At 39.6% G+C, this 22,670-nt stretch overlaps 1 protein-coding gene across 10 annotated transcripts in view; it reads left to right on the top strand.

Annotated features, from left to right (window-relative positions):
* Window positions 1-22,670, top strand: part of NCKAP5 (NCK associated protein 5) — a 1,340,286-nt gene that overhangs the window by 1,189,130 nt on the left and 128,486 nt on the right. For all 10 annotated transcript variants that reach the window (XR_005218940.1, XR_005218939.1, XM_037850400.1 and 7 more), the window contains one exon: window positions 21,130-21,231. Coding sequence is in view for 8 of the 10 variants with exons in the window: in XM_037850400.1 (XP_037706328.1) it covers window positions 21,130-21,231 (102 nt within the window). In the remaining 2 variants the exon portion in view is untranslated. The remainder of the gene's footprint in view (window positions 1-21,129; window positions 21,232-22,670) is intronic.

Here is a 22,670-nt window from a genome sequence, read left to right as displayed (position 1 = left end):
TATATTCTGTTGACACAATGCTTAGGAGGCACTTCTGACTTTTAGTGGCATGAAGGCCAGGGAGCCAGCCACGGCGGCCCCTTGTACCAAGCTTTCCTGTACCTTCCTGTCCCATGCGTCCCACCAGACCTTCCTGTGTGTTTATGATTAGCTTCACAGAGAATCTAACACCATTGTACATTGAAATGCAAAGTGTTTGTGGCACAGTTTTAATATAGGCTGCATTTTCTAGGAGTTCTTCAAGGGCAGCGTTAACTTGTGTTGTTTTTAATTTTATCAAGAATTGTTCCCTGTTTCTGGAAAGCATGTCATTGATTGCAGTGGTGCTCATGGTATTTGAGTCGCCAGCACAAGAGGAGCAGTCAGAGTCTGTATCTATGGCTGTTGTATTGGTGGTGATTCTACTGTGCAAGGATCTGACCACTTCATTATATCCTATATAGGAGTAATGCCTGAGCATTTGCATACTGAAAAGCATACTGTCTTATTATACATTACTTATCTTTATTTTTCCTTTGTGAGTTAGCATATTATATATTTTTGGCATTAATTTAGGTAGGTATGTCAGGAGTCCCCAAGATCACTCCCAAGTTTGGTGATTTGCTATGAAGACTCACAGTACTCAGAATATAGTTGTATTCCCAAATCAGATTTATTACAACAAAAGGATACAATGCCAGATCAGCAAAGGGAAAAGGCACATGAAGCATAGTTGGGGGAAACCAGCCACAAGCTTCCAAGGATATTTTTTCCAGTGGAGTCACATAGCATGTGCTTAATTCCCCCAGCAATGAGTTGTGACAATACTTGTGAAATGCTGTCTACCGAAGACACTCACTAGAGTCTCAGTGCAACTTACTAGGCTATGGTAACTTCAGCACCCCTGTGCAGTAGGTTCCAAACTTCCAGGCTCCCTGAAGGAAAGCAGGTGGTCAGTATAAACCACACTATTTGTACAAACAGTTTAGGCACAGTGAGCCATTCTTATAAATTAGGGTGGAGGGAACCCCACTGAAGTACACATTGCCAGAGGCTAGCCAGGGGCCACACTTGTAAGCAGGCGTGGCAAAGGAAGAGAGTCAGTCCCCTTATGTTCACTCTTCTATATACAGTAAGTTATACAATCTATAAATATCACTGGCAGACAGTCAATGGGAACTGCAAAATATTTGTTTACAGGGGACTTTCAGTGTCATTGGTTGAGAACCATTGTCTTTTTAAGCAAAGTAGCACTCCACCTTTATCACTCCAGAGAACTAACCCGAGCTGTGAAATTGCAATTGTTCTTGGCTTCACTTGTCCAAATCACATTTTAAACTAAGTTCAAGATTTTTAAAAAATCATGCTTCCTTCCACTACCAACAGCCTGTTAATGGAACAGCATTGTAAAGAACATTCTCCCATATTCTAGAAAAAAAAGCAGGGTGTCCTATTTCCCCCATTTCTTAATTTAGTCTTAAACTGCCTTAATTGAGTCTTAAAATTCAATTGTCAGTGCTACTCTCACAATCCTATCACTACCCACTCCTGAGGTTATTCCAAACTTTTTAAATTTCTCTTAAACCTGAAAATCTCACTGATTGTTATTATATGTTATAAACATGACTTTTACTTGAAAAGCAAGTATCCTTTCCAACCCCAGGGTGAAGCACAAGGCATATAATACAAATAAAACTATAATTTGATGTCATCAAGTCACTTCTGATAGCCCTCTAGTTGACACCGTGCTGTCGAATAAAATAATAGCTCTATCAGTCCCTTCCTGAATACAATATGCCTAAACAACAGGTGTGCTGATTACTTGTTTTCTCATCGTGGTACATATTTCACACTCCATAACTCTCAAATGAAATACCATAGGAACACATAAAGTTAAATGATTCTGAGATTTAAAGGGTTTATGCTTTTTATGATAAAATGGGAGTCCATTGAAACCTTAAGAGTAACCATAACTATGACTGTAATTATTAATGTTCCTAAATATATAATGTTTATATTTGCTTGAAAAAATAACATGTGAAATAGAAAGGACAACCACACGCAAAAAAAATCTGCTGTGTACACTTGCAATGTGAGTAAAGCACTGTAGTACTTGGATTTTACTGAAGGAAGAGATTAATTATCTCATAGCTCCTTTTAAATGAGCAGTTGAAAACTTGGCAGACGTGTAGCTTTTGCAGTGATGGACTTCTCTTCTTCCACTGCTGTTTTCAAATTGGCCTTTGGCCTTAGCAAGTGAGAACTAGAGCATGACAGCCTAAAAGGGGCTGCATCAGTAATTATACTTGTAACTGTTTGGGATCCTCTTTGCTGCACTCTCTACTTGCACTAAAGTTATGTTAAGTGATTTTTAGCACATAAGTACATTGTGTAGGATTCTGTGTTACCATCTGTTTTGGAACCAATCATTTTGCTGGCATAAAGCCACAAGCTTGCCTCTCCCATCCCACAGTAAGACCAGGGACAGTAGTTAAAATGAAATGTGAGCAGTGGTGAAACTTGAAACATCTAGTCAAGCAATTCAGCCTCTTTGTGTTGAATTCTACTAATGTTCTCTCTCTTCTCCCCTATGACTTGCCCTCTGATACAGTGGTATGATAATGGTAGTTTTGGGGTCCGTATGGAAAAGCTCTGTCACAATTGAATGAATTTCTATTGACTTTGCTGATCATGTGAAATACTATATTTAGAGATAAAATCAGATACTTAATATCTGAAGAGGCCATTAATGCTGTAACTCTTAGTTCCCTTCCTCCCTTCTTTCCCATCCCCCAACTAGTTTTTTTGTCTTCCTCTTAAGGGCAGACTCAGCAACCCATGATGTGAACTATGTCATTAACTCGGCTTGTCATAAACTACGTCATCCCTCATTATCATGCATTCTTCTTTTGTGGATGGTCATCCTGGAAGTTCACATTAAATTCAGTGGCTTACCTTGAACACACTATGTTTCATTAGCCACTCACCTATGTGGAGACACAGGCGAGAGGGATAATTTGTCTGTGTCCTGTGTGCACCACAAGGATGGCTATAACATTATGAATTAAAGTCCACCTAACTGCACTTGAAGTAAAGAGAGTTGGCTGAACTTCACCCCCCTGTCAGTGTTGGTTCAGAGATCTCTGATAAACAGGCTTGTCTTCAACTACTTCTGCTTCCCAAGCTTGGGAGGTACCTTACTGGTACCTGCTTGTTCTTGAATTTAAAAGGAAAACTTCCCCTTCCAGTGCGTGAATGTTTTCAGGTTTGCTTACTAAGTGTTTTCTGGAGAAATGATTCCATGTAATACTCTGTTAGGAAATCCTATCCTATTTCCCATGGTCTGTACCATCCAGCTGAAAAAATTGCTAAAAATATATTTTGTAACCTTTTCCTTCCCCTGTCTTCTTTCAAAATTGAAGGACGGTCTAAAAGAAACCCTTTAATAAAAACACAGAGCTTCCATTCTGTGATAAAAATGTTTGTTTTGTTTTCAAGTCTTACTGGAGTAGCTGGGACACTTGCAGAATAAAGATCTGTTGGAAATAAAATGAAGGAAGGGAGGAGAATATATTGTGGTTACGGAAACTGTATAAAGACCTTGAAACTAGCTATAAGAATAACTCTTTGCCCCAAGAAGTTTGCAGAGTGAAGCACAAGTCTTTCAAAATGCAAAACACTTTAGAACAGAAACTGTAACTTGTTCAACATTAACCTTGACAAATTTAAGTTCTGTCATGTGAAATGAATGAATGGCTTCACTCTTGAGAATTTGGGACATTGAATATCCAAACTGAAGTACTGTGGCAGAAAATTGTCTTTATCTCTTTCTTTCTCCTTTCACCTTCCATCCCATCCCCATTCTTTCTTTAAATTTTTAACAGACTAAGTGAATGATTTGGGCACATAGTCTAACAAGAAAGCCTCTTGGAAAGCAATGTCATCACCACCTGAACGCCCCTAGAAGGACAGTGCTTTGCTTTATGACCATCTGTTGATCTCTAACATCTTTCTCGAACTTTGTCTCCTCTTTTCCTCCTCCTTCAGGCAATGGGTGAGCGTTAGATACTAGTAGTAATTTTCCAGACATTTTCACACGTTTTCATGGCCTTTTGAAGTTTGTAAATAGTTTCTCTCTGAGCCCAGCCTAGGGCTAAAATGCCCTTCAGGGTCTAGATTGCGACAACAGATAACAATTGTAGCTGTAGAGCCCAGCCTGGCAATGAAAAGGAAGCTAATTGATTTCAGTGGAGATCCGAGTTAAAGTGAGTTCCCTGCCCAACCAGCACCTGTGCCTCCAGATTCGGCAGGTAAATGTCAGAACTGGGATGGCTAAAATACATCTATCCCTTTGCACATGTTTGGCAAGTCAGAGCCAGGACAGAAGGTCTCCACGCTGCATGCAAAGTGAGAAGGAGGGCTGGGGAGGAGAAGGTAATAGGGGTTGTTGAATGTATTTTAGCCACGGACCTCTTTTGCAAATCAGAGAGGCCTCTGATCCCTTTCTCAGAATAATGTTTTTAAATGCATAAAATGAAAGATATGGGACTGTAAAGAAGCCAATTATATTGAAATGCAGTTAGCAAAATATCACAAAAAATATATATATAAATGTGTAGTAATGTGTGCTCCTCATTTCTAAAGTATGAAACAATAAGCTCATGTGGCAGGTCGAGCTTAATTTTTAAGTAGTGATAAGCATACATGATATTTCAATACATTTTCAGCAATTGTAATGTGACATGAAGCTATCTATCGGTGATTTCTGTTGGTGACAGAGTCACAGGTTTATACCACTGTAGTTTGATATGTATATTTATAGCTGAAGAAAATGCTAAATTTAAGTTGAAGTTAAGTGAAACTAATGATGCAGCATCTTCCCCTCCAAGATCACAAATGTCCTGAATTCTATCCACGGACCCCAAGGATTCTCAGACTAAGAATCCCTGAGAATCTGTATTATCCATTTCCTAGAAACTGCAAGACTGTGTAGATACAAGGACAATTGTTTGTGTTACTCCTGCTACGTAGGGTTGAATATTGTTCTTTAGATCCTATTTGGATGAATATGCTTCATATTTGCTGTCATTCCTGACCATTTCTTAAGTAGCACATGTAACTTGAATTGTTTTCCTAAATGTGTCCTGTGGCGACAACCATACTGGGTTTTTCTTAGACCTATTACAATTACCAACCAGTTGCAGGGCTACAGCAGCCTGGAGGGATTGTTCCTCTCCCTTTTGGCAAAGCTACCCGGCCAGGTTTTAGGACCCTACCAGAGACTACTGGCATTATCACCTATTATAGGTTCAGCTGGCCAAGGTCATCGCTTGAGTGATAACTGTTTTGTTTTCTTTTTTCCTTTTCCTTTGGTAAAATGTATATAACATAAAATTTGCCATTTTAACCATTTTTAAGTGTACAATTCAGTGACATTAATTACTTTCATAATGTGCTACCATCACCACCATCCATTACCAGAATGTTTTCATCACCCCAAACAGAAACTCTGTACCCAGTAAATGCTCCCCATCTGCCCTCTCCCCAGCCCCTGATAACCTTTAGTCTGCTTTCTGTCTCTATGAATTTGCCCATTCTAGATATTTTATATAAGTAGAATCATACAATATTTATCCTTTTGTGTCTAATTTATTTCATATAAATAATATTTTCAAGGTTCATCCATGTTATATCCTGTATCAAAGCTTCATTCCTTTTAATGACTGAATAATATTCCATTGTATGGGTATACCACATTTTCTTTATCCATTCATGTGTTGGACATTGGGTTGCGTCCACCTTTTGGCTGTCATGAATAATGCCGTGATGAACTTGGTGTAAAAATCTGTTCAAATCCATGTTTTCAGTTCTTTGTGGAATAGACCTCAGAGTGGAATTGAGGGGTCATATGATAATTTTATGATTAATTTTTTGAGAAACCACCAAACTGTTTTCCACAACAGCTGCACCATTTTACATTCCCACAAGCTATGTACACTGGCTCCAATTTTTCCACATCCCAACCAACACTTATCTTCCTTTTTTTTTAAATCATGGTCATGCAATTAGTTGTGAAGTGGTATGTCACTGTGGTTTTGATGTGCATTTCCCTAATAACTAATGATGTGGAGCATCTTTTCATATGCTAATTGACCATATATGTATGTTTTTGGAGAAATATCTATTCAAGCCCTTTGCCCATTTTTTAATTCAGTATTTTTGTTGCTGAGTTGTAAAAGTTCTTTATATATTCTGGATATTTAGCCCTTATCAGATATATAATTTGCAATTTTTTTCTTCCATTCTGTGAGTTGTCTTTTCACTCTCTTGATCGTGTCTTTTGATGCAGTGAAGTTTTTAATCTTAATGACATCCAACTTAACCTATTTTTTCTTTTGTTTGTGCTTTTCATACCATGTTTAAGAAACCATTGCCAAATCCAAGGTTATGAAGACTTGTCCCTTGGTTTTCTCTAAGAGTCTTATAGTTTTAGCTCTCAAATTTAGGTCTTTGATCCATTTTAAGTTAATTTTGGTATATGGAATAAGGTAACGGTCCAACTTCATTGTCTTACATGTGGAAATTCAGTTTTCCCAGCACCATTTGTTGGAGAGGTGGGTCTTTCCCCATTAAATGGTCTTGGCACCCTTGTCAAAAGCCAATTGACCATATATGTAGGTCCTTTTTTAAAGCCTGATATCTGAAGCTTTCTGAGAAGGTAGGAATGAAGGGAGGGAGGGAGGGAGAGAGGAAGGCTGGCTGGCTTCATGGAGTAGTATGCGTATTTTCAAACATAGTTCTCCCATGCAGCATAGTTTTAAGGGAAAGTACATTTAAATTAACCTCTAAATAAATGCAGTTATCAGGGAGTTTCTTCAGATTTGAGAAAAGTAAGATTTAAAACCAGGATTTTTTTTTTTTTTTATTTCTGTAACATGCTAGAAGAACTGGTTTAGCTTGTCCCATTACATAGTGATAAAGCAGCATTTGATAGCAGCAGCCTGTGATAAAATGAGCAGTGAGAAAGAATCTAATAAGGGAATTGATCTGCTGATTCCAATTCTGTAAGAGCAATCATCAATGTCAATAATGAGATCATATCGAAGACTGCCTAATTCCTTCAGATGATGCTGGGGTCTTGTGACAGATTCAAAAAGTAAATGTGAAAAGGAATATAAAACCCTCACAGTCACTCCACTGAACAGCAGCAGGCTACAGGGTACTTTGGAGCCACAATGACAAAGTCCAGTTTTGTCCAGCATAAAATTAAAGAGAGAGAGATTGCTAGAGGATATTCATATTGTGAGACATGTGTTACCAATGCCATATGGCAACAATATAATAACAGCTATTATTGTAGTAGGTAATTATAGTTAGACATTGCAGTTTAGGGAAGGGACAGGAGAAACTTAGTGCTCTTATTTAGTCATATCTTTGAGAGATCAAGTCTAGACAGTGCAGTAATAAAGGAAATGGCCCGTTCTCAGGGATTGGTCAGGAAAGACTATATGAGGTAGAATTCTGAGGTCATTGTTTGCTATTTTATACACCATTGATTTCATGCCTAGAGTTTTTCCTTAGAACTGGACCTAAACTCTGTGCCATGTTAGGAACCATGGGTTGCAACAGGGTGTCAGTAAGTGAATTTCAGCCTCAGAAGAACCAGGTAGTATTAAGGGATGCGGAGTTGCTAAAGAAGAGGGCAGGGATGTCAGGAGGGTGAGCACAGAGGTGAGAAAGTGTATGCAAGACGGTGGCCCTGCTCACTTCCGCGTGGGCCCTCCCATCATGTAGCGGGAGGCCAGTGCCCAGCCTCTGCCTGAGATTTCTTCTGTACTTCCTGTCAAGGCAGGAGCTCCTGCCAAGGCATGGGCAGCCAGCCCCTCAGTGGGGACAGGAAAGGAAAGACACTGAAACGGGCAGCAGTTCAGAGCAAGCTGATCCTGGCATTCTGATTGTAAAGCAGCAGTGACTCAGCATTGACAGTATTGGCTCTCTGGGAAATATTTACCTCCCTCTGCCCTCGATATGTGTACTTGTTCTACCTCAGCTGGGTACCCTGCTGGTGACTTCCCACCTTCTGGAGTTTGGGGTCTTGAATTATAAATTGCCATCCCTTAAGTGCTACCAAAAGGGTAGTTCTTCGATGGAAGTGATTCTTGTATTAGGAAGCTGTTGCAAGACTTATTTTTTGGTATGCGGTGGAAGGATATTTCACACATACATTCAGCTCTCTGAGTATAGACAGAAAAAAAATCACTACCTTTCTGTTAATTGAAAAATTATGTTAATATTCACAAGTCTTACCCCCGTAAGTTCAGTAAAGGGAACATAACTAGATCCTTCTTTGATTTTGGAGGGTCATTCAGAGTCCAAAGATAACTAGATAAGGTAATAATACCTAGGGTTGGCTGACGGGTGGGTGACCCACACAGTTACATGGGGCCTCGAGCTTAGAACGGCCCTTGCTTGGTTTAACGCTCTGCTGTCACCATCTTGAAATCCATAATCATTTTTTTTTCTCAACAGCCCTGCATTTTCATTTTGCTCATGCCCCACAAATTATGTTGCTAGTTCTAAAAATAGCTAACTTTTATTGAGCCCTTGGTATGTCCCACATGCCTTAACTTATTGGATCCTCTCCAAGACCTCATAGATTCAGGTGTTATCATTCATTCTCTTGAACTTCAAATCCTCAATAAACCCCTGAGCTAGTATTGTTATTATCCTAAAGGGAACTAAGATTACAAAAGATGAAGTAACTTGCCCCAAAACACACAAAGGTAAGATTTCAACCCAGCAGTATGATACCTGGGCCAGTGCCATCCTGCCTCCTTGGTTGTAGATAGAACAAATGAGGAGAGAAGCTAATTTGTGAGGCAGAGCCCAGGAATGTATCCTGAGTGTGTAAAAGCTAGTTTTATAGCTATTATCATCTTTGGTTTAAATATGTCAGCCAACTGAGGATTTGGGTCTGTTGGATTCCATTAATTGAGGTGTTTTCTGAGTGTGAGCTTTTGGACCTGGACTTCCCTGCAGCATGCGGGCTTGATGGCACACTGGCCAGGGTGACCTCTTCTGTGAGTCAATCCTTGACTCTCCAAATAAGTGAAGAAGACTTACAAGAAGACTGAATTTTTATGCATTCAAGTTAGAGAGCATCTTATTTCATTAGTTTTCGATCAATAGAAAAGTGTTTATGAAAAGAAATTTACTATTCCACATGAAACAGCTGAACCAAAAGTAGAGCTGTCTATGTAATAATTGTTTCAAAGCCCCTAGAATCATTAACATGGGCATTCAAGGAGAAATATTTGTGGTCTTCAACCAGCAGTCTCAGGGAAAAAAAGATCCTGTCTTTCGTGTTCAAAGCAAACTCTTAATTTTACAATAATAATGACCTCTTGGGAATTTGAGTTTACCCATAGTTGCTGAAGTGAATCTAAGAGCAATTTATTTTCTCTGTAATGTTCATTTCTTTGTAATATTATGTATAGATCTATAACCAATTCCTCTAACAAATGAGAACTCAGTTTTGGTATTCTCTGAGGTTGAAAACACTGTCCATGGTATAAAATGAAAGGGAAGCTCAGAGAAAGATTACTTTGCATCTTTGAAGAAAGTTTCCTTCAAAGTAGATTATGAAAATTATAAATCTTTAGGGATTTGAAAAGATGGAATAATTTTAGGATTATGTTAACTGGAAACTGTCTCAGAAGAAAACAGAGAGATTATGTTATTTGTATTTAGGCATCAAATATCTGCTTAATACCTCACAATTTCCACCCTAGGAGATTAAGAATTTCTCTTTTCCACCTTCTGTCTCACTGTCTGATTCACAAATTCACAGTGTTTACTGAACTCCAGACATTCCTTGGTTAGAACAAAGTGTCACGTGGCTGTACAGTCTGAAGCAGAAACAGTGGAAACATTGTTTTGTGTCCTGTGGAGGATTTGCCTTTTTACTGGATTTTCCGATGCAGTCATAACTCTTAAAATCTGTCGTACAAGTGTTTGTCTTGTCATATACATGTACTTGTCTCTTGGATATTACAGTTGAGTCTTTAGTCAACTAGCTAGAGGATTTGCTGGGGAAACAGCGAGCTGTTTGGTGTTGAAAGTCTGGCATCATTTCTATCTCTGATCTCTTTTCAACAGCTTCACCTAATATGCCTGCAGAAAAAAAAAAAGCAAAATTGCAATTTAAACATAGAATATTTTTAGCAGACTAAGAGAAAAATAAAACTAAATCCACTTGACTTGATGAATGCTATGTAATAGCTGGAAACTGCCATTTGCCAAGAAATGATTTAGCTTGGTGAAATGTGTTTTACAGTTAATCCTTTAATGTCTGTTTTACATATTATCCTTCCCACTGTTAATATTGAACAATATCGTAAGCTAGTAATTTTATGCCCTATATTTCAAATTGCTATTAGGAAGCCGCATAAATAACAATTTTCATCCACTTGTTTATAACACCATGCAGCATTTCTTACCATGGGGTAATGTAACAGTGGATTTAAAAAAATACTTTGGGGATAAAGCTATGGGGAAACTGTGATGCAGATCTGTAGCAACAAAGCCTATAAGGCAAACTAAAGTAGTAAGTCCGAAACCCTGATAATGCACAACTTTGTATTAACTATCAAGGGAGTGAGACTATAGGCCATCGTTGAATATTCAGCACAGAAATTGCATTTACCTTATAGGTCTTCACAAATATTGTCAGATGAATGGAACTCCAGCAACTTGTCCTGTTAGAACCAGGGCATTGGGTTGTAAACCACGAATGAGCCACATGTCACAGAAGTCATTTTCTTTATCCTGTATCTCTTTCTTAACCCAGCTCCTGTGAAATGATGTGCAGCTCTGTGAGAGTGAATTTTGCAGCCTGTTAAGGTCCCACTGGTGATATCATCTCCCAAACCCCGAATGTCATTTGTTCCAATCATTCCTTCAATAACGTAAGGAAACACCCATCCTCTAAATATTTCTGCATGGTTTGTTTCAGTTGTCCGAAAGCTGACAAGGCCTGTTCCCTGCATTGGCACTCATCTTCTGGTGTTCAGCATTCATCATTTTCTTTTAATTGTTCCTCATTATAGTTGTAAGAACAGAGCAGATGCCAAGCACAGTTTTTACCTACAGCTTGGATAGTGTGTAGAACCCTTTTACGTCACAAAAGGCATCTCGCTATGTCTTCAGGATTAGCAATTACTGATCCAGGAGTGCTGGCTGCACTTTGAACATTTCTGGTGTGCAGCATAACTGAGTTCCCCAAGTGAACTCCAGCCACCCCCGACCCCCACCCCACCCTCACTTTTAGGAAGAAACATGCCAAGAAGGCATAAAATCCCTGCCTGTGACCCAGCGACCCATCTACAGCCTCTTTTTCCAGAGCTCATCTATACTTGCATATATTAGTGTCATAGTGGCACCCAGCCAAGTCCAGTATTAGAGGAAAAATGTGGAATGGACAAAGGAATAGGGGGAGAAGCGTGTATTTTGGAGAGAGTGATAGATTCAGATCCCAGCTCTGCTACTTACTCGCTCTCTGTATTTCTTGACACAAGTTCCTTATTCTTGCTGAAACATCTCTCTAACCATTCCCCTCCTTGAATTGCCTCTGTGGGCTTGTTGAACTATTTGCAGGAAAATGTCAGACTCACTCTCATCTCTGGGCCTTTGTGTATACTCCGCTCAGAGCACCCTTTCCTTCTTTCTCGGCTCCTTCACCTGAGTAACCAGGCCCTGTTTGTAAAGTCTCTATTTAGCCATGACCCCTGCATGAGGAGGTGCTCACCCAGGTCTCACGAGTATGCTGTGTTGAGGGGCCAGGCCATTCGTCCTTCTGCAGACGCCAGGACAGCGAACGCAGTGCATTCATCGTTGCACTGCAGTGTCTAAAAGCTGAGCTCCATGTCCAGTTCAAATCCTGTGACTTGAATCCCTCTTGTGCCTCAGTCTGCTCATCTGAAAAATAGAGGCCATTATAGTTTCCACCTCATAAGGTGATTATACGAATTAAACAAGTAAAATTCTGGAAGCCATTACTATACCACCTAGCGCGAAGTGAGCATTTTATCAGATTTCATGTTTTTTTCTGCTTAATTTCATTTTTCAGTTAAATCCAAATTTATATACAAAGCCATATTGCCATATTTCAATGGCTCTAAGAAGAAAACATCAACATATCAGTAATAATAACAATACTGACAAAGAAATAAAAATAGTAATAATAAAAGGGAAATTATGTTTTTGAATAAATAAATTACATTAGAGTCTAGTAAGTGAAGATATCACATTGTCCTTAGAAGTATTTTTTTTTTAAAATTCTGTGCAATTCACTTTATTGTCTAATTTGCATTGTTGTTTTAATAATTTTTTAAATAACAAACCATCATTATTTCTGCCTAATGCTAGGCCCAGATTTAATTGTGGACTTAAAAATATGAACTCTCAAGTCAGACTGCTTAGGATTCAAACCCAATTAACATGGCCTAAGGCAAGATTTTTCACTGTGTTCCTTAGTTTTCTTCACCTGTAAAATGGGGATAATAATCATTCTCACTATGGATCATGCTGAGGATTTAAGAGGACAGTCTATATGAAACACATACCTGGTGCTAGAAGGAGCTCAATAAATGTTCACAGCTGTTCTTGTTACCGTTATTATTATTATCAGTTTGTTCTCAATTATCTGCCTTTAAAGAAGGACCAGGGTAGGAAAATTCCCAAGGCAACATGGTTCACCTGATGGGAGGGACCCAGAGAGTGGGCCTAGCATTAGGCAGAAACAGATTTCCCTAGGACTCGCCTGGCAGAAGAACCTTCATGGGAAAAGCAGCAGAATGAGGCAGAAGGAGTTTGGAAGTAGAAGGCAGCAAGGCTAGGAAGTAAGCCCTGGCTCTCCCACTTACTGGAACACAGCCTTATGACTTTGGATCAGGTCCTTAGCTTCTGTTATCTCAAGTCCTAGTAACAGCCTCTTCCTTGGGTGGGGTGAGGCCTCATGAGGTGGGATTAGGAAAGAGACTTTACATGGTGCCTGCTTCTTCCACGGAGCGCGAGGCAGTTCATTTCTTCCTAGTAAATGGTGCATTGGACCGTCAATGCAGTTTCCACTAGGTCTCACAGAAATAGAAAATCAAGTTTGTTTATTTGTTTCCTAACCCCTTTAGTTGAGTGAAATCAGAGGGAAAAGTAATTTGCTCCCTTAAATTGTCACATACGTAAAAAGTCAAAAAGCCAGGAGACAATTCCAAAGTAAAGCTTGATTAAAAATCTAAAATTCGGTGTCGATAACTTTACAAAACAGCATGGGGTAATTGGAAAGCACGTATTAAAGTACCTATTAAAGTAATTAGTGATAAAAATGAAAATTTCAAGACTCTTCTGTATCTTTTAGATCCCAGAATAGGCTCTGGCAGGTTCTGTGCTGAATCACTTCCTCCCTCAGATCAAAATCAGAGCAGAAGACAACAGAAAAGCTCCAGAAATTTTAGGATTGGCCAGCAAGTAAGAGCCACCCAAAGGAAACTAAACTGGCTTTCCTCCTACCCACAGGTCTGGCTAATCCTGCACCTGGTTTCCCAGCATTCTGTCGCTTTGCTGTTAGATATGAAATATTTCTGGATTCTTTTGTTCTGTTTCATGTAGACTTCAGACCAAGAGATTTGGGGGCTTGAGAGTAACAGCTAAGCTGGTGATGCCCAAACGGTTTTTGTATAGAATATTATCTTATGCCTATTTCATTGTGGTGTTTACAGTCTGATGCCATACCCCAACATCACCCTGACTCTACCATGATTTTTTTTTTGCATGTTCTGCCTTAACAATTTTTGTGTGTTTTTTCTCATCTGAGCTCAGATATTGATAATCATAAGCTCCAGTAATGAGCTTCCTCAAATCTGCTTCTAGTCAGGACTCTGTACATAGTAGATGCTTCATAAATGCTTCTTGTTGGACTAATTAAAGTGGAGGCTCCCAAAGGCAAGGTCCGCTGTTTCCACCTACTGATTCTCCCCTCTGCGAGTCCCCAGGCATAGAAAAGGGAAATGCGGTAGATAGGGAGGGTTTGAGCTACTCCAGGGATTGGTCTGAGCAGCGAAGGCCCTGAATAAACTTCCTAGTCACCAAACCAAATACTGCTTGCTCCCTTAGGCAGCCACCGGATAATCAGGTTGTCATGGTAGCAGAGACCCTTGAAGAAGGTTTTGAATAAAGCTGTGGAATAATTGTTTCAAACGCATTTTATAACCTTGGGTCCTGGAGAAGTAGAAAAGAGGACGTGGAACCATGTCTTTTGCAGAGGCACCATCCAGAGCGAAACAGAACACGCTCAGGGCACCTAAAGATGGATATGCAAGGCGAGTCTAAGAATTGTCAGGGAAAATAGTAATTGTAGCAAGGACTGTGGTAGATGGCTAAAAAAGAAAAAGTAGCTATAAAAATTCAGACTCTGAAGTGAGGTCAAATCATGATGGACATTTTTTAAAGGGCATTTAAGACAATATTCTGAAGGCACACTCTTCTTGTCACGTCAGCAGGAAAATGGAAATAATGGCATGATTAATTAAACATTAGCTTTGATCCCAAAAGATTTTGTCCTAGGCTCAAACTGTTGTGAATCCAAGAAATGACCATACAATACTCAGTTATGTAATATGCAGTTATGTAATATTCAGTTTTATAATAAATTCTTAATGGAATAGAATGAAACCTGTGAAATGTGAACCAGGGGTCTGCCATAATATCTCTTGATGGAATTTCAAAGGGCTGATGGAAAAAAATCACATATCTGAGGTTGGCAAAAAATGTAAGTCTGGTATATGAATACAGTAAAACTTTGGCTTTTTTGGAAAATCATTTAGTAAGTAAAGCTTTCATAGGAAAATTACTTTTTTCAGACTCTGAGCTATTTTAGGAAGTTTCCTTGAACTTCATTTCAGAGATTTTAGCATACCTGTGGAAATTGCCTTACCCAGCAGAAGGAGCAAACCTTATGCTCCTGGATGTGTCTAATTCAGAGCCATATTTAAAACAAATCTCTTAAACAGATACCAAATCCACCCCAAGTGTTTTCTACCCCCACAACAGAGGATTTCCAGAAAGGTAACCTCACAGGAAATCACGGGAGGATGCTCAGGGGATTTCATAATAACCCACTCCAGACTTGCTTCCCTTCTGGTAGTATTAAACAGGGTGACGCAAGCACACAGCCCAGGACTGGGTTAGGGCTGAGTTGAGGGAACAGAAATGGGGCCACTCAGAAGCTTTCTGGAAGCCGTGAAGTAAGATCAGCTCTCCAAAGCAGAGACAAAGTGGTGTGAAAACAAAGCTAAAGCCAAAGAAGCAATAAATTCTTCATCCAAGAAATCAACCCAGACGTCAGGCCACTAGATTTGAGGGAGATTGGGTCCAAAACAAAGCCAAGTCCAAATGTGCAGCTAGCCCGGATGGCTGAGAACAGCAGAGCTCAGCAAGGCAGTGGGCAGGAGCCAGGGAAGAGTATCTTATCTACCAAGAGAGTGAGAGCCAGGGCAGTTGCTATCTTACGTTTCTTCGGCCATATGCTAAATAAAGATACTAGTGGTGAGTGTGCAAATTCCAACAGCTTCCTTCATTCCTTCTCAAAATTTCCTAACATGAAACTTTTGAGAGTAGAAAAATACCTTCTAGCAGGTGAAGTGTATTGGGAATAGAATTCAGGGAAACATGGTAGGTAAAGAGGTTTGGCACTAGATCATGTGTCAATAATGACCTTCTTGTTTTGTATCTAAAACAGAAATTCAAGAATCGCAGGCAAAAAGTCATTCCCCTTCAACTGAGAGACTTTTTTCCACAAGGGGAAAAAAACAACAACTCTGGAGAGTATAAAACAGGGCTGGGGTATAATTCTGGATATTTATATAGTAATATCCATGGAGGTTGAGTAAATCAAGGGGATTGAAGCAGATCAGATTAAAAACATTAATTCACATCCACCTTCTGTTGCTGAACCTAAATTACTCTTGTTGGTTGAGTCCATTAGTCAGAGGTATGCCTTATTTACTCTTGTAACTTCTCCTTTGTACCTATTTTGGGCTTTTAATAGTTAGAGGGGAGAATAATTGCCTGCATGATTATGTTTTAGATTAAGTCTCTCACCAAATCTCAGTGAAGAGAAGGGAGCGATGGCTAATCAAACCTTTTCATAGTCCCCTCTTTACTTCCAAAGACAAGTAAATAACTTCTGAAATCCTGATGTGAAAAAATTCACACTTTCCTTTTCGGTCTTTAGGAAGTACATGAAGAACTATAAAAGCTGCTCATCACCTTATTTTACTTGCTTTTTCCAGCATGGTTTCCTGTGCTACTCACATTTCTTAGACCAAGATCTGTTTTTAACCTCACCTTATGTCACTAAATAAGGATTCAGTGTCTTCCCAGACCTAGCATCACTGCCTTGAAGACATCATCTTGATACTGAGCAAACACCCGGAGGCAGAATTCTATTAAATGCAACAAGCCTTCACTGGACAGCTGAGGAAGTGCTGGGCGGGGGATTAGGGAGAGGAATGGAATGGAGAACTCGGGACCTCCAGTCCAGTTCACAAAGTCCCCAGTGCACGTCACTCTCCCATCTCCACTGCCTTCATTAACTGGAGAGCTGCAGGATAGTCACCATCCCTCAGAAGAGGCCACCCCACCTTCAGCCTGCCAGATAAAGGACAGCAAATTCTCGGCTGCCGTGTGTTAAGGGGGACATTTCTCTGCCTTGAATTACAGTTACAGAACCCTGCAGAAAAAGTAGAGCTGGCTGGCAGCTGGCAAGTTAACCCACCTAATTCTTTTGACCCAGTGTCAATATTCCCCACAAAGCTGAAAATCTTCACTTCAGGAAACACAGCCATTATATAGGGCATGTGTGAATGCCTCTGAGTTGTAGGTGTGTCTGTATATATGTGTGATTATATTATGTGTGTGTGATTATATTTTATATATATGCATATTTTATATAATCATTGACACAACACTGTATTCATTCTCCATGCATTCAGTGCATATATATTTAGTGGCTCCCCTGTATGCTGCAGAGTGCCTATCTCAGAGGAAGGTTCTATCAACCAGGGTCCTGTTAGCTATGGTAGCAAACAAACCCCCAAATAATGGATTGAACTCAACGGAAGTCTGTTTCTTCTTCATGTAAATTCCAAAGCAGGTATTCCTGGTCCCAGCATGGCTCTCATCTAGTTGGCATTCAGGAACCCAAGCAAATTCCTATCTGGTGGCTCCATCTTCAACACATGGCTTCCAAGGTGGTTATGATCAGTTGGCTGCCTCAAGCTGATGAAAGGGGAAAGAGCAATGGTTGGGAGATGGTCCTGGGCCAATCCTGAGAGCTGGTCCTGACCCAGGCCCTGGGTCTGGCCCAGACATCACTTCTGCTCACACTCCTTTGGCTAGAACTCAGTCCCATGGCCATACCTAAGGGCAGAGGAGACTGGGAAGGCAGTCCAGCTGTGTGCCCAGAAAGAAGAGAGAAGAGGTTCTGTGGCAGCTCGTCAGGCCCTGCCATGGAGACCGAGCAGACATGTAGAGCTTGGTCTGTCTTCTCACGGAGCTGTTCATCCTACATACAGGAAACAGTCCAGCAGTCATGCACTTCAGATGAAGGGCCAAAATGAGGGAGCCCTGTAATTAGGGTGGGGTGTCCAGGGTGGGCCAGAGAACAAGGACAACCTCACACCGGCAGGGTTTTAGAGTAGTCCTAAATAGTGAGCAATTTTTAGGTAGGTGGGCAGACCAGGGAGAGTGTTCCAGGGACAAAGGGACAAAAGCGTCCACTCAGAAGCTAGAGGGCACAGTAGGGAGACAGTGAAACCAGTCTGACAAGGAGGGAGGGTTAGACTCTTAGTGATAAAGGAAGCCTTTGAGTTAAAAGATGTCTCATTTACCTCCGGTTTGTAAATCTGTGATGCTGTGCATCTCCATTTCTAAGACCAAGTGGCATCTCAGTTACTGAGATAATATAACAGATGATGTGAGATCAATTTCAAACCTCTAGGGAGAAATCTTGTTGCCTGTCAGGCCTAAAACAAAACTACAAGGATTCACCTGGATTCCCAGGTTAAGGATTTGTAGTTTTGAGTATCTTGGCTGAGGAATTTTACCCACTCAGACACTAACAGAAACCCTGCACAATAGACAGAGATGTGATAAATAATCTCCCTCTAACTAAGCAGATTGGCTTTTCCTAAGAGGTCATGGCATGCACATGTCAGTGACACTCTTCTGACAATGACTTTAATTGAATTTCCCGTGCATGCATTGTAACCACTTTTCACCGAGACTTGACTTAAATACAGATCACATCACAATACTAGTTTGGAAAGTGAGGCAATGCATATGGCCATAAAATATATTTATTATAATAATATATACATGTGTGAAAATATAAGCCTTTTGTAAAAGTCCTTATTTATAAATAGTGTGGCATCTATGGGTGTGTGAGCTTTCATGGCATTTTAAGGGAAATTGTGCAATAGGATATTTACCTACTGTTTTCTTGCTGGCAGCTTTAATACAGAAGTAGATTTTATTTTCCTCTAAGACAATTTTTAGTTTCCTCCATTGTCTTCCATAAATGGAAGCTATAACAACAGATGATTCATTCATACATTATCATTTAAAAGATCATCTACCACCAATTCTCAGTTACGAAAATAAATTGGCACAAGGCTTTGTGGAACTCGACATATGCTTATTTACTATCCCTTATGCCGAAGGTAATGCCTCTCCCTACAGAGGTAGGTTAAGTAGCCACTTGCATCCTTCTGTAACATGTGAGGGACTGAAACAGAGAGGCTGAATAACATTTTTCAGATCCTGTAAAACCTGCTCCTTCGGGCTAGAACTCAGGTCTCCTGGATCCTGGCCTGCCCCGATCCCACAATGACCTCTTCTAATGGAAGGAATTCACCACGTGGATAAAAACTGCTGAAGCATACTAACGTCATTTATGAGGGTGCATTTATACATGCACATATTCATGCAGAAAAAGAAAGGGTGACATCATACATCTGATGCGAACAAATGGTGAAATATAACCACAAACTGAATAAGAAGTCAGATACCCAACCTAGAGAGGACCCTTCCCCCAAATCACATGATCTGCCACTCAAAATCATTTCTTTTGTTGAATATCATTTCCCATAACTTCTTGGACTGATTGCATGTTGATAAATGTATTCTCAGAGTGTGAGAATTCTTTTGGCACTCTCTCAATCTTTACAGCCTACATATTGGTAGGAAAAATATAAAGACAGCTCTTTTCCTTTATGGACTACAACAGATGTTAATTGGGTACCCACTGAGTATCCACTGCGACAGTTCCTGGGGATAAAACATTGGAGAAAAGCTCCATCTTTACCCTCAGGAAACTCAGATGCTAGAGGGAGCTTGAGGTAAGGATGGTAGAAATTGTCTGGAAACAGTGTCATGGTTCTAGTTACCTACTGATGTCTTAGCTTTGTGGGAGAACTTTGAATTTTCAAAGAAATGGACAACCAGTTTGGGATTGATCCCCTTTTGGGTGAAATTTGAGAGAAGCAAAAGTGTAGGTCTGGCAAAACCTAAATGAAAAATAGGGTAGGATGGGGGTGTGGGGATGATCTGGGTGTTCTTTTTTTATTTTTATTTTTTATTCTGATTCTGATTCTTTCTGGTGTAAGGAAAATGTTCAAAAATAGATTGGGGTGGTGACTGTGCAACTATAAGATGGTACTGTACACAGTTGATTGTACACCATGGATGATTGTATGGTATGTGAATATTTCTCAATAAAACTGAATTAAAAAAAAAACAAAACTGTAGGTCTGGGGCAAGTAGCGATTAGAAGCTCTACTGGTAAGGACAAGAACTGGACCATCCACCACAGATAAAACGCCTTTCCCCCTGGAGGATGGCGCACAGTCCTACCACAGTGCTCATCTTTCAGGAGGTGCTGAATAAATGTTCATTGATTGACCAGCTAACCAATATGTAGGCTCCCACAGCACCCAGCCTTAGAGGGGTCAACTGGGGAAAGCAGTGAACGTGGCTCATTTTAGTGGGGTTTGCCTTCTTTCTTGACAGTGTGCAGAATCCACTGAGACAAAGACAGGGAATTGAGACCTGTGGGACAATCCCTGCACTCTGAGCTCATTCTAATATTAGTTAGCTGGAGAGAATCTCAGACCTTTTCCAGATCCACATCACTATGCAACAAGAGCCTTTCCAGGGAGGAAAAGGAGTGGGAAAACTTGTCAGAGGTGAGGCAGCACGCTTAGCTCTGTTATTTACTTACTCCATTCAGTTTCTTAGTGACTGAAGTCACCCAAGCTGTAACCAAGACAAACCAGACTAAAGAGCCATTTTTAAAATGTCATCAGCCTAGCAGAAAATTATACATAAATCACGAGTTTTACTGTATTTGCAATTAAACAGATCAAATCTAATGTCCACAGAAAAGCCTTAGTAATTAGTATAAAGATTAATATAGTGAAATATCCCTGGTTTAGCAGGCCTCCCAAGCAAAACTGAAACAAAGAATTGAGTATATAATCGAATAGTGTGTGAATATTAATGTGCAAAACCCTCTAAGTCCCCAGATCCCTGATGCAATTATTTTCTATTCACATTAATTGTTCCTAACAGATGACAGTAATGACTTTGAATTAAAATGTGTCGAAGGGAAGATTTCACAAGATCAATGCTATTTAGAAATAAGGTCACTTTTAGAATCATTTGCTCGGATATTAACCACTGCTCAGCATCATAAGGTTAACTCAGAATTATTTTTTTAATGTGTTTATCAAAAGTTAATTTTGATTTTCATACTAGCCAATAAATGTATTTGAGTAGTCACATTTGCCCAACTACTTGTTTTCTAACACAGACTATGTTTAAAATGTAATTTGCATTCATACGTACACACACGTATACATACACATGCATATACACGTATATTTGGAATCCTGATAAACAGGGATAAACTGTTTTGAATTAGGATATGTATTATCTAATCTAGAAATGTCAACTCTTGAGATTTTTTTGTCCAAGACAGGATTTTGGAATAAAAAATTAAATCATCACTGTTAAATGTTTCTGCTTGGTTTTACCTAGAAACTTCAGTCCCACATCTTAGATCTTTCATCCAGAGATTTGCTTTCCGAGGTGGAAAGTTGCAGAAGTCTGACTCAGTCACGAGCTGATATTGAGAGTCACGTGAGTTTCCCTGTTGCCTTCAGAACACTTGTTTAGGTGTTATTTTCTTTCCATCAAGTATGATGTCACAAGTGAACCATAAAGCACATCCTTGAAGCATTGTCAGGCAGATAAAAACACTTTCCTTTCTGGTGTTCTCTGGAATTCAATATCATGTCCCCCGGCTGATCTAGTAAGCAAAAAGTGTCACTCTCGGCAGAAATGTCATAAATCTTCACTTTGTCCCCAGGATACCTTTTTGGGTAGTGATTACATCGCAAATCCTCTGAGAATGGTCAAGGAGCTTTTTATTAAAGCCCATATACCATATTATTCATCCTACTTTTATGATATATTGTGTATGAACTTTTAAAAATTCATGGGCTCTGCAGTTTTGTTTTTTGTTTTGTTTTTTTTTTTCCTTTAGCTAGGGTTAGCTTTGTGCTTATTTGGCAAAACTTTAACCAGCATGGCTTTTTAAGTCTCACTTGCATAAAAAAAAAATAACTTGGAAAACGTAACAGCCAAATAGATATATAATGAAAAATTCTAGGCCTAAAAAAAAAAAAAAGACAAATGGACATTTGCAGATAGCTGGTTTATATTTTACTGTACAATTTTGTCAGTGTGTATAGGATATTCTATATCAAAGGTAAACATTCTCTAGTTAAATTATAATTAAAATTCAGTGAAATGCTATTAGTTTAAAAATTCATGAAGACATTACTGGCATCCAATCTGTAATACAGCCTGAAGGTCAGGATTTTTGAGAGTGCAGTTTTTATCCAAGAAACTCTTGACTACATTTTCACTCTTTAACTAAAAGTGTAGGTTTGTACCGCTCTTCTCACAGTAACAATGATAAAGCACCTGAGTCATTCAAGGTGGTAATCTAAAATACACAAGGAGAAAAATACACTTTGTATAGTGCAAGCAGTATTTATTTTGCCAATTAAATCAACTTAAGACATTGTTGCAAAGAGAGCCAATGCACCTTGTTTTAAAAAGGAGAATTCTAAGAATATTCATTATTTGTTCCTAATGACACCTGTGCTTGGTACGCTGCCTTGAGTTCTGGGCTGTGTTGGGGAGTCTGCTTTGGGGCAGGAACTTAGCATTACAGCATAGTGGGTGGGGTTGGACCCGGCATCAGAATGTTGTAATGGCTGAGAGATCCCAGGCAAAGTAGTAACATCTTAATGACTCATTTTTCCCAATTGAAAAATGAGGATAATGATATTTTCTTTCTGCTTCAGAGAGTTGTGGTGAGGATGAGATAAGAAAACACATGAAATGCCCTCAGCGCAGTGCCTGCTAACAATATTGGGGCAATAGCAGGATCTCTCCTCCTTTAGCCATCTTCTCTTCTTGTGGCATCATGCCACAGCCACAGAAGACACGTGACGCAATGAAAAATAACTGAGAAAGCTGTCTGTTAGCACGTCTCTCCAGAAGCTGAG

The sequence above is a fragment of the Choloepus didactylus genome, chromosome 9 (assembly GCF_015220235.1).
Source record: "Choloepus didactylus isolate mChoDid1 chromosome 9, mChoDid1.pri, whole genome shotgun sequence".
Lineage (NCBI taxonomy): Eukaryota > Metazoa > Chordata > Mammalia > Pilosa > Megalonychidae > Choloepus > Choloepus didactylus.
The sequence above is the reverse complement of the archived record's forward strand: the minus strand, read 5'-3'. Positions and strand labels throughout refer to the sequence as shown.